General features: G+C 34.9%; 1 protein-coding gene across 2 annotated transcripts in view; it reads right to left on the minus strand.

The window, feature by feature from the left end:
- LOC128992074 (bromodomain and WD repeat-containing protein 3-like) overlaps positions 1–9,922 on the minus strand; it is a 41,211-nt gene extending 31,289 nt beyond the window's left edge. For both annotated transcript variants that reach the window (XM_054415472.1, XM_054415471.1), the window contains exons 1-7: positions 9,572–9,922; positions 4,811–4,869; positions 4,241–4,270; positions 3,735–3,794; positions 3,158–3,308; positions 2,069–2,164; positions 885–1,045 (exon numbers count right to left, since the gene is read on the minus strand). In XM_054415472.1, the coding sequence (XP_054271447.1) occupies positions 885–1,045; positions 2,069–2,164; positions 3,158–3,308; positions 3,735–3,794; positions 4,241–4,270; positions 4,811–4,869; positions 9,572–9,623 (609 nt within the window). In that variant the 5' untranslated portion in view covers positions 9,624–9,922. The remainder of the gene's footprint in view (positions 1–884; positions 1,046–2,068; positions 2,165–3,157; positions 3,309–3,734; positions 3,795–4,240; positions 4,271–4,810; positions 4,870–9,571) is intronic.
- Positions 9,923–13,220: the final 3,298 nt, after the last annotated feature.

The following is a 13,220-nucleotide window of genomic DNA, read 5'->3' on the forward strand; positions in this document are numbered from 1 at the left end:
GCTACTTGCGGAAATTAATACTGGAACACAAGAGCTAAACATAGCAAGACTGAAGCACTAGCTATACCTTCTCGTCTAAGCTACATGATACCCAAACCTTATTATCTGAAATCAGATGTTTTATCTTTACTTTGAAATGCTTGTTTTATATTTTTAGAATGTCTCGAGAGCAGAACCTGTACTCTTAACCTCTGCTCTGTGAACTGTCAAATTTAAGTATTTACAGCTGACTTATGATAATTTACATTCTTTCCAAATGTAAACATGGAAAATTTGGAAGCCCATGGGGCGTAGTCCAAGGGAAATATGAAAATTAAAAGATATAATATTGCATTGTCATCCATTTGTGAGCTATGTTTCAAGTTTAAAGTCTCTAGCTCATCAGGAAGTTAGTATAAAATTGATTGCAAAGTATGTACCGGACAAGAAAGCAATACAGAAAAAAAAACACAAATTAGTATTGTTGGAATTGTTTAACTAATTAACTGAGCCCATTACATGCTTTGCCAATCAGTATTTTAGTCAACACTATGACCTAGAGTTTATTAGAATAAGTTGGGCTACAGTTAAGTTTTTCTTCAACAAGTTAAATTATAATATTTTAATATTATTGTATACGGCAGTAAAAATAGTATCTTAATATGATAATCAAAAGAAAACGTACAGTAACCCATCTCAGGTTCAGGTATAACTTTAAGCCAATACACGATATAACCTAGCATACTATAACCTAGCATTTTACTAACTCGACACCCTTTTGGTCTACATTACGCTAAGATTTTGGGACTTTATTTTACTCACTGACCTAACCTTTAAAATAAAGGTACAAAGTTGTAACATGGAATGAAGCATGCAGACACACTCCGTATATTTTGCAAACTTACAGTGATGACATAATTGCCGGTACGATCAAACAGCAGGCAGTAGACCGCCGATAAATGTCCCAGTGTACAGCACAACAGCTGGGTTTTGCTGTACAGCTGATTTGACACGGCATAACTCCTCGGTAACGGTCCAGAGTTCTCTCGTCCATTTAACACTTTCACTGCAAACATAGAGAAAGTATTGGCAAGAGTGCACATAAGTGTTGGGACTAGAGCAAGAAAAAGAATGAGAATAGACAACTGAGGGACTAGTAAAAGAAAATTTAAAAGAGATGATCATAAAGTATCAGGATTGACTAGTATATGATAAAGGATGAAAATGGATGAGACAAATATTTAGGAGGACTAGTGTACGATGAAGGATGAAAATGTATGGATGATATAAGTATTGAGAAGGACTAGTAAAAAGGACTGAAAAGAGATAGACATAACTGCCTAATATATAGTCCGTTTTGTGGCAAAAACAAAGTGTTGCTGAGATCATTCTTTGTCTATTTTAACCCCTTAACCGCCGTCTAAGTAGCCTAGTCAAAATCCGCCATTGCCACTTATTTTTGCTGTTTTTTTGACGATTTTTACTTGTCATTTAAAAAATGGTAAGAAAATAGTTATCAATATTGTTTGTAGACATCTTCAAAAACATTATCTTTAACAATACTAAAATTTGAGGGGGGGGGGGGGGGGTTCGCGGGTTTCTTGAGTTATAATAAAAATTAGGCCTACAATAAAGTCTAGAACTCTAATAAATCGTCATCCTCAAGCATGTCACCAGCCATTACGACTAATATTTACTACTCATTCAACACTACCAAGTAAATAACCACCAAAAACCACAATTATAATGACACGCACAGTAAACGTAAGCTTCCGCAAGCACGAGTTTTACTGAAACTACGAACGGAACTGATCGGGATCATTACTGACCTATAATACCACTAAAATCCACCAGATTGCAGCACTGTCAACAACTGGTTTACGTACGTATACCGGAGATAAGGCGGGAAGTGAGCTGTTAAAAATAAAACACAACAGCTGATTACGTCAACAAGAGATAACTCGTACGTGGCGGTTGCTCTGAAAACTAGTATCGCCCGTCATATCTCGTGCGTGGCGGTTAAGGGGTTAAAGTAAAGTAAACATGTCATGTATTATGGATTACCAGTGTTAAAGTTAGTCAAACTTACCAATGTTATGAGTAGAGCAAGTGACAGGTGGGTAGAGAGCTCGATGGTTGAATCTTGCCGAATATTCCACAACGTGCATGAACAGTTTCTCAACATCTAGAAAAAACAAAATACTAAATCAATACTCAACATACAATTAACATACATACATTTGTAAAACTATTTACAAGAACCTGATAATTAGAAAAAAAGGCTGCTTTCAAAAACTACAATTTCTACCTATTTCCACACTCTCTGAAGAACATAATTTGATAACTGAAACACCTCGGTCATCATAGAGGAGATAAGTGCCTAATTTTTTTCACCATAGGTTTATGTTTCTATAAATACCTTAGTTGTCTGCAGTTCCAAATTATTGATAAATATGTCACGTTAGATGTACTTCAGGATTAAACACCATTCATAAAAAAGGTAATTAAAAAAGGTAATTAAAAAAGGTAAGAACTGCTTCATCGTCAATACAAATACACAACAAAATTACACTAAAGATTACGAATAAGGTATGGTAAAATTAATAAAGATCTCTTTAAGAAGCCGACATGCCTTCACACCGACATAGCTTCAAATTTTATTTATCTCCCTGTTGTTGTTGTTGTTTTGCTGTTGTTTTGTATCTCTGTATCATTAACTGTTTCTTGTTTCTCAATGTAGTCAGGCTTCATACATAATCAAGTGTCCTACAATTTAATTTTTTTTTCATTTCTTCATTGTTTTGTTTGTCAATATCAGCCATGTTTGTAACGTCAATCACTTACACTTACTTGATCTAGTCAAAATTGTTGATACTATAATATTATTGTTAATGTGTGTAAATCTCTTTATGCTTTTGTTATTGTTATATTATTTGTTATTTATTGTATATTTATTACTAGAGTAGTTACTGTTGCTCAATATTTTGTGGCTATTAGATACAACATGTAACATACCATATATTCGCTGTAAAATGGTGTAACCGTTGAGAGGAAATAAATAAATAAATGCCGTGGTCATGAGCAGGAACAGTGTCAGGGATTTCTTATCTGTACCTTATTCCTACCAAACTCTGAAATTATCGTTAGCAAGTCATGTACAAAATACAGACATAATTACCTTTGGCAGTTCTTAGAAGACTTTGACGTCCAGCTCCTAGTAATGTCGACAGTCCGTTCACATTAGGCTTGATCTCACGGTCGAGGATCGGACCTATGCGACTGCAGATCTCTAGAAGATGGGTTGAACGAATGTGTGGATACTTCCGTTCCTGCAAAGAAAGAGATTTTTTGGCTCAGTAAATTAAATTGATGTTACTTGGTTGTTGATGTTACTAAGCTTTAGTAAATTCAAAACAAATAATTATTTCGGGAAATGTAAAACCTTGGTTTTTGTTCATCTGTTTATCATAAACTTATACACAAATAGCTTGGAGAATGTAAGTAATGTAATTGCTTCAGTTCAGATCCCTTCTTCTTAAGATCAGGATGTCACAGAATTTTTTTTTATGAACTAAAGCACATAGCTAGAATGAGTTGGTATTTTTGGAAAATTATCCACTTAGTTTACTAAAATTATGTTTATTATTTGTTTTAATTATTATTTAAGCTTAAATGTAATTCATCTACTGATCATCCAACAGATTATTAATAGGCTTAATGAAATCCTGAATAACTATCTACATTGTGGTACTTACAAATTCACTTAATGATTGTTCATGTTCTTCTCCTTCCCAGTCGAGACGCTTCGGTAAAAGCTTAAATCAAAAGAGAAATTGGTGAAACAGAGTATATTATGTTGATGAGTTAATACACATTCAAAAATCGACAATGCATTAAAAATGATTTGTGGAGTAATTTTTTTTAATATCACAAAAAGCACTAACACATGGGTTTGGACTGCTTGCATTAAAAGCATTTGTGTTGCCGTACAATTAGGCCTACCTCTGTTTATAATCTACAGGCAGAGTTGGTAGTACCCTTGTGGAAGCATATACAATGAAGAAAAACAATTTTGAATGTGATTTTCCCTTGTCCCCTACACAAGGTATTTATATCCCTTTCTCACTTTCTGGTTTAGATTTGGTTACAAAAAGCTCAACAAATCTAAACATTTCATTGGGACTTAACATACAAAAGGCTACTTTGTTACATTTACCGATACCCAACTCCATAAAAAGTTCAGTAGCCTAATCACACTCACCTTTTTCTGAACTAGTTCTTGTTTTAAAATCTGAAACAATATAAAGATAATATAAAACATGTGATCTAATTAAACAGGTTAATAACTACAGTGCTATTAAAAAAGAATGGTGCAAAACTAACGGTTGCTATGTATGTTTCCATGACTTCAAACAGCTGATTGTTACAACAATGGAAAGGGCATGGTTATAAGTTTATTTTGACAAGGTTATGTTTTGTCTCAGTTTCATAATTGAGTAGCATGAAGCCTGTCAACAAATGGCTAATACAGACTTCGCTTTGATTCTCTCCACAGCGTTTGGCGGAGTTTAAGGTCGGCCCAATCCCTTCCCGGCATACAAACATCCAGTTGACTTGAACTGCCTAATCCAACTTATATAACTAAAACTTCTTGGTGACCAAGAGAGATGTTCACAATTTTGTCTCGAATCTAAAGTCACCAAGTATTGAATTAGATACCACAACTACTGATAGTTTTGTGGAATCAAGGATCCGGATTAGCCAATCAATGTTTTGAAGGTTGAGTGGTTATTGAGTTAATTAAACTTATTCTAATAATGATGTTACTCACCCGAGCAGTCAAACTGCAAGGACCTGACTCCAAATACTTGGTGATCAAGAACAGTAGTTCTGCAAAAAAGATGGCTAAAATAAATCTAACAATCACTTGAGGTACAACTAATTTTTCAAAATTTAAAAACAACGTAATCTAATTTTCTTATCTTTAGATGCAACAATAAGATTCTAAGTTAATTTTTGACAGAGTGTTTAGAAATTCCAAAATCTTGCATTTAGACACATATAGGTCTATGGGATTGCAACCTAACTACACAAAATAGGAAAGAACTAAAAATTAGCTCTGAGGACCTTAATATTCAAATATTCAACATTAAATCCCTTAGGCTACAAAATTAAGTATAGTAAGCACTTAACTAAAGGAACTAAGAGAGAGAGAAACTGGCAGCTTAGCCAATATAACTTAAGTTTAATATGGTTTTAAGCAAAGGATACCTAAGGTAATGTTCCGAGATGAAAAGGTGCTAATTTACCATAAGTTAAGTTATAGAAATAAATCAGTGGCTCCCAGAGGAGAATGACAGAACTCATCCAAAATCTCTAACTTATCATAAGAACAAAATACCCCCGCCGCAGCAAACCTGCCGACTAAACAAATTTCCATTTGTCTGAATTGATTTTCAATTACATATATTTAAATAGCATTAGGTTTAACGAGTACCTAGGTTTGCTGCTACAAGGAAACTAATAAAGTGTGTTTTTAGTAAAATATTGATAGCTTAGTAGGCCTATAAAATAAATAAATTTGCCAAGTTTGATCAAATATATCCATAAACAAGCAAACTACAACATTTTACAATATCCTCCATAAGAATAACATGAGAATTTTTAATTTACAATTTTTTTAATTTTCTCCGTTACCAATAACCGTACAAAAATACTTTTATATAGGCCTAATATATAATTTGTTTTTTTAAGCTCTTAACAAAGGTCTAAAGGGAAATTTTGTGTTTTGAGGGTAAAAAGTGAGAAAAACAAATTTTTACCCCATAAAACCCCCCGTAAAACCCCGTACCCATGGTTCGATCATGCTGGTTCGCGAACTCATTCAAGTTTATCTCGCTTTACACCTTTGAACCAAATTTCATCAAAATCTGAAAAAAATTACTCAAGTTATCGCGTTCACGGACGTGTATATATAAACATTTGAACGAATGGTGTTTTTGGCCTCTGGAGACATCAAAATGAAAAAGTAAATCGGTCCCGGGTCTAGGTCTTACCGTGCCACCTATGGTAATAGCTACTTCCCTATTGGGAAATTTGCTAAAAGTCTGTTTAACATTAAAGTTTGAACTAGGCCTAATTTTTATTATGTTACGGGTACAGTTCCGCAGAGAACCAGTAATATATTATCTGATGAATAATAATTAATATCGATGGTTATCCAATTCAAATATCCATTAACTTACAAAATATGGTTTATTTTTTTGCCAATGTAAAGATGAAATTGATTTGATTTATTTACGTTTGTAGGCTATTCATAATAAACAAAACTAACAATATTTAACCCAAAACTGTTTTTTTTATTTTATTTAATTCAGACGAATGGAAATTCGCTTAGTCCGCAGGTTTCCTGCAGCGGGGCCTACACTTAAGTTTACGTCCTACACTCATTTGAATGAACATTGATATATAGATTATTTGATATATAGATTATTCAATATATCGATTATTTCATTCGGTAACCAAACTTGATATATCGAATTAAATAATCGATTATATTGATCGATATATTCATTCGAATGAGTGTAGGACGTAAACTAAAGTGCAGCCCGGCAGGGGTATTATCTTATGGCATTAAATTCAATACGATATTTGTATGGAACCAAATGGATAAAGGCCTACTCATTATCATAGACAAATAGAGACTGTCAAAGGAAGGTTCCGGCGCCCACCGCTAGGAGTGCTGTGTAGTTACGGCGCACACTGCTGCAGGCAAGGAGCGCAGGAGCCGTATGTGACCAGCAGAAGCTGCAGCAGTATGCGCCGCAGCTACACGGCAAACCTAGCGGTGGACACCAGAACTTGTACTAACCCCAGCACAACTGACGGTCTATATTTATTCCATTTGTCTGTTATTATTAATGCAATAATACAGGGTGTTTCAGTAAAGCGTAGCGGGCTATGCAGATTCAGATTCTACATGCAAAAATAAGTCGAAAATGTTGAATAACTTTTTTTCGATTTCGGCTTAGTTTGGCCGTAATCCGCCATTTTGTATTTTTTTGAAAATAATTAATAACTCAAAAGCCCTTAGGGATATTTTTATAAAACTTGGTATTAACTTTCAGTATACAGGTATAAACATCCTCCAAAAACATCTTTGATCTGGCTCATCAAATTTCAAAATGGCGGCCATTTAAATTTTTTAAAGTAATACTCTATGAAAACCAGCCATTAAAAGAAAATTTTTAATGGCCGCCATTTTGAAATTTGATGAGCCTGATCAAAGATATTTTCAGAGAATGTTTGTACTTGTAGACTTAAAGTTTATACCAAGTTTCATCAACATATCCCTAAGGGTTTTTGAGTTATTAATTATTTTCAAAAAAATACATAATGGCGGATTACGGCTAAGCCAAGCCGAAATAGAAAAAAAGTTATTCTAAAATGTTGACTTATATTTGCATTTAGAATCTGAATCTGCATAGTCCGCTACGCTTTACTGAAACACCCTGTATATTGCAGGTTCTCTGCAGAACTGTACACTATGTTAAGTCTAAAGTTGCTTTTTAGAAAAATCTTTTAAGTTGGAACTTTACTTATTTCCCAAATAAGTTAACTTATTTTGAGTTAAGCACCGTACAATAGGTAGTAAGTTATTTACAAATCCATGAGATTTAGGGAGATACAGTTCCACAGAGAACCTGTGAAATAACATAAGTTTAATAGGCTAGGCCTAAACGCATGAAATAAATTGAATTCTTTAACTTAACTTAGTAAACTTAACAGCCTAGCAAACAATGTATTACTTAACATAAGAACAAAAGTGTTGTATTTTAAGTTAGCTCAATTTGTAAAAGATATAAATTTATCTTATAAAGACACCAATTTGCGAACATTCCTCTTTTTTCACAAGTTAAGAAAAACGTAAATTTAGTTTAGGCCAACAAGTAACCTACCTTGCTTTAAAATCATTATTGTAAACAACATAAACTAGGCCTAGGCATATAATAACCTAAAAGCCAGGAACAATGTTCAAAAGAATGGTGTTGCGGTCTTCTTCTCGGAAAGACCCACAAAGAAAATCATTTAGTTATTAGGCTACATTAACACCTCGAGTGCGGGCCGGTCACGAAGGACCGGCCACAAAAATTGTGTGCGGGCCAGCCCGGTCCCCGGTGCTCGGCCAAGTCCCTATCAAATGAATCAGTCACTGCGGCTCTGTCTAAAAGAGTAGGCGGGAATTATTGCGTGTGCGTTACTAGCCTCAATCTAATCTCTATTGTGTGTGTGTTTCGCCTGCCGTTCCCGTGGACCGGTGCCGGTCACCAGTAATCTGTAAATTTCTACCTAGGCTACAAATTTAATAACTGCACACTTAGGTATTGACGTACTTCTTTTGTGTTTTTTGCCTGTTAGGCCTATATGACAATACAGTACTTAGGCTATTGTTTGTAGGTTTAGTTTTAGTGACTTTAAATTGTGCATAGGGAATTGTTTTCAACCAGTTCCATGACGCAGTTGGAGTGTAAAAAACAATGAGAGGGAGGAAGCCGGCTTATAAATAATTGTAGGTAAATAATAAGTTACAGTAAGTACCTAGTGTATTTTAATGTGTTTGTTTTACATGTTTACTATAGGCCTAATTTAGACGTCATTGCGTTGGTGACCGGCGATTTCGGACACAAATTTTTGGGGGAAGATGCTCAAAACACCATTTCTGACCTGGATAGGCCTATTTACTTACTTATGTAAACAAAAGATAAGATTTAATGCAAAAATGACTGCACTTTACTTTAGGTGCTACACTTATTCGAATGAAAATAAGTTATTGATTATTCGATTGTTTCATTCGATATATCGTTTTAACCTTACCTAACTAACCAAACGATATATCGAATGAAACAATCGATTAATCAATATATCGATCAATATTTTCATTCAAATGAGTGTAGGACCTAAAGTTAAGTGCAGCCGCAAAGATTTTCAGGCCCTGGGGAAGCACCCACTGATATTTTCACCGCACCCAATGTGATTACTTATAAATATAGCTTGGCCTAGGCTATCAATTGAAAATGTCATCCGGTGATAATAGGGCCTACGTAAGTTAAGTTATTGTATGTAAGACTTAAGTTTACCGAATACTTAACATTACAGTTAAGATAGCCTAGCCTAGCCTAGTAACTCCAACAAAACATGCTCAAATCACATTGAAACACCCACATAAACACTAAAAATAAATAATTATTGTCAATTCCCTCCCTTGCCTCATTGACAGCAGAGAAAATAACGTCAGTGAAAGAAGAAATAAAACAGGTAGGCCTATCTTATAAAGGTATATTATGGTTAGGCCTAGAGTCCTATCGATGCTTTATTCGTCAAGGAATTAAAACTGGTTTTGCAGTTCCTAGTAATGAGCTAACTTAGGCCTAGGCTACAACATCCTTTAATTTGCTAGGATAATATAATTTGCATGTTAGGGGGCCAAGTTGGATTATAGGCCTATTTGCACCTTAGACTTATAATTTTGAAACTTAGTCAAAGAAAGAATGCCTTTCTGATATGACCTAAAAACTATTTAGCCTAAGCTTACCTGTATCTAAAGAGGATGGTTGTGAATTGCTCTCTTCCATTTTGTTAGACATTTGTTTAACCTAAACCATTTTATGAATATAAAAATTATCAATTTACTCCATCAAGAATAAGGTGTGTAACAAACCCTTATTTTGTGTTGAACATCACTTCAGCACAGATGAACTGGCACAAGGCCCAGTCAATTTTACAGCGATATAAAAATTATCAATAATGGGTAAAAAGGTCTACGCAAATAAGACTAACCAATCAACTTTTAAAGCATGGTTTTAAATAATTGATTAAAATTTAATTAACTTAAGATAATATTTTCTCGTAATAGGTAAACAGATCATTTGACAACAACCGAACAACCATTACTCACTCCCGTTCTTCTATGCAAATCATTCGCTGCTGCTGCAGTTTCCATTTCCAATAATAACAAGTCAACCTTTATTTCTCAGCCGTTCATCCATCCTTTTAACATCATTGGTTAGGCCTATATGGGTTGCAGTTAGCTACAGGTAGGCAGCAAATTTTAGAAACTGAATGTAAAAAAGTGTTACATCAATGATTAATTAGCCAAGGACTTTATAATCAATGATCTTAAGGTTTATTTTATCAATTAACTAGCTAGCCCGACAGACGTCGTCCTGTCCTAATGTGGTTTTATGTCAAATGCTCGTTCATTTTCAAGATGAGCTCGTTCGCTTGGCTCAATCATGTCCTGGTTGAAGTTCGTTTGCAACGCTCACTCACCTTAGGTTGGAGCTCATTCGCTGCGCTTACTTGCCTTCAAGTTAGCTCGTATGCTACGCTAACTCGCCCCCAGGTTGATACTTCCTTCACCACTTCCTACATCGCGGACTTGTTTTCCTCCCTTCCCATAGCATTTTGGGATTGTGTATACCTTAATCTAATCGTCATAAACAGTTTCCACACTCCGGACAGCTCGCCTTGGCTACTTCCTTCACAACTTCCTACGTTGCAGACCTGTTTTCCTCCCTTCCCATAGCATTTTAGGATTGCAGATACCTAAATCTAATTGTCATTAACAGTTTCCACACTCATCCAGACTGCTCACCTTTACAACTTCCTTCACCATTTCCTACGTCACGGATCTCAAGCTAGTGTCGTCTTTTGATTATATTTATGATCCATACCGTTTCTATTCTAATATCTGTGGAACAATGCTATCAGCTATTTCTTTATCTACTGCATTCAAAAGTCAACAGCTGATGTCTTTGTTTATGTGTCAAATACTGCTTCCATAAGGATTACATTGAAACTTTGAGACCCAGTGGGGCGGATTCCTGAGAGAATTCTTTAACGCCTTATAGATGCTTTGGCACTCGCCGATATGGTCTTTATCACCATGCAAAATTTTAAAACGATTGATTCAGCCGTCTAGGAGGAGTTTGCGTATTACGAAATGCATAAGAGTCGACGTATAAGAGCTTCGCTCGCTCCGCTCGCTCCGCTCAATTAATTAGGTGGCCGTAATGTAAACATGGGTAGGAAGGGAGTATCATAAATAAAACATAGTCCCGTAGTATCAATGAGGTCTCACTACTTGGCAGATAAATAAGAAATTATAGGTAAGTTACGAATAATAATTGCTAATCGTTTTCAGTGTTTCGTGGACAGTTTAATTTATTAATTTAAATTAAAAATATATTTATTGATCTTCAAACAGACACTTCCAAAATAAAACAAAATTAATACTATGGGCTATATCGGTTGACCCACGAAGATGTTTCTATTTTTCATCCATGTTTACATGCAGTAGTACGTTAATATTGCATACAAGGTGACGTGTCAAAGTACCGCTCTGACAACCTGTTACCAAATTAAGAGTAAGTAACGCAGTAAGGTAGCTGGTTATCGAAAGTGGTAGTGGCACTTTGAGGGAAATGTGCACGTCATGCCACCTCTCGGCAGGTTGTTGAGGTGGCATCTTGCACGGCCGCCTTTAACTCCAGGCTGCGGCCTTCGAAGTGGTAACGTCGCAAGTGGTGTTGTAACAGCTGTTTTGTTTGGAAGCAGCTAATGGTATTTTTTATTTACGAAAGATAGGTTACTGTAGTTAAAGGCGGCCGTGCATCTTGCCACCAGTCTGCGTGGTGGCGGATTGTCAGGAGCGTACACAACAATACAACCCACTACACTACTGTACCTGAGTGAAAATTTAAAAACGTACGTTTTCAGGGAAAGCACTTTGCAAATTTTTTCCCATTTTTTTTCAAAACTTTTATTATTTTTTTGATTTCATTAACATTTGAAGTTTCATAAAATGTCCATGGTAACGCAATATCTTTGGTAGTTTTTTTTTAAAAGAGCATCTTTAGTGGAAAAACACAAAATCCTGTCACGACCATAACAGACGTTTAAATGAATATTAAAAATAGTTAATATTATTTTTATAACTATGTTTTGCTATAAACTAATTTACTTTTATGACCATTATACATTAAAAAGGTCACTGAGCTTTTAGTATATTTGGTCTTTCTAGAAAAAAAATAAAAAACTCAAAAAAATTGAAAAAAGCCAATAATATCTTTTTAAGTTTGTATAACTCCGAAAAAACTTACCTGAGACCCGAAAAATCGTTATGTTTGCATAGAGGCGTGCTTCTTTTGTGTATAAAACATTGAAATATGACGATATTTTAATTTTTGAAATTTTTATGATAGAAATCATAAACGTGATGGTCAGGGACAAGCGGTACGGTCGTGAATTTTCTAAAAAAATCTAAATCTTTCTAAACAATCCTTTAATTATACTGTTAGTTATAATAAAAATATGTGTTTCAATTGAACTAAACTGTTCAAATTACAATTATATTAAAGTTATTGTCACGACCAAACACACTATAATCCATAAGGCTGGATAGGTCGTGAAAAAACCCGCGATGGTCGTGAAACTTTGGTCGTGAAATTACGTGTTATTTGGCTCTGTTCTGGTGGTAGCTCTGCACCTCATGTTCGAGGATACAAAGTGGACTTCTAGGTTAATCTAGCAATTGAAATATCTTATAAACAAAAATTAACACCATGTCTACTTCATCGAATGACTATGTACGGTCATGGACACACCAAAATTACAAAAAACACAACCTTTCCTGTATTAATCTTGTAATTCCTCCTTTCAACTCGAAACGACCGGCACTACAATCCTGACGTACACCCCGAACTAGTCTTTAAAACCAACTGACTCCATCAACGCCAGGCTTGCCACTGTTGTGCTTCAAAGTTGAAATTTTTTCCCAAATGGTCGTGACGCCAAATCGAGGGACAGACTTATTATGTCATGGTAGTCAGTTTGCAATGACAATAAAATTATAATATGCTCCTTTTTTGTAAGTTTAATAACCATTGATGACATAAAAATATGGTTTTATATATTCCGGCATGAATAATTAGTCTAAAAACAGCGTGAAAGTTGGAAAATGTACCCTAGGGACACGTCATGGTCGTGAATTTCGAGACTTTAAAAATACGAAAAAAATACCTAGAACCTATTTAAAACCAAATAAATGTGTGTAACATGTTGCCCCCATCCCAAAAAATACTAAAACACATAATAATAAACTACAAATCCAGTAGCTACGAAGTAAAAGGTCAGGGACATGAAAACGTACGTTTTTAAATTTTCACTCACCTCCGGAATAA

Source organism: Macrosteles quadrilineatus, unplaced genomic scaffold, assembly GCF_028750875.1.
Source record: "Macrosteles quadrilineatus isolate MER2022 unplaced genomic scaffold, UCM_ALF_1.0 Scaffold_4__1_contigs__length_99947679, whole genome shotgun sequence".
NCBI classification, from domain to species: Eukaryota; Metazoa; Arthropoda; class Insecta; order Hemiptera; family Cicadellidae; genus Macrosteles; species Macrosteles quadrilineatus.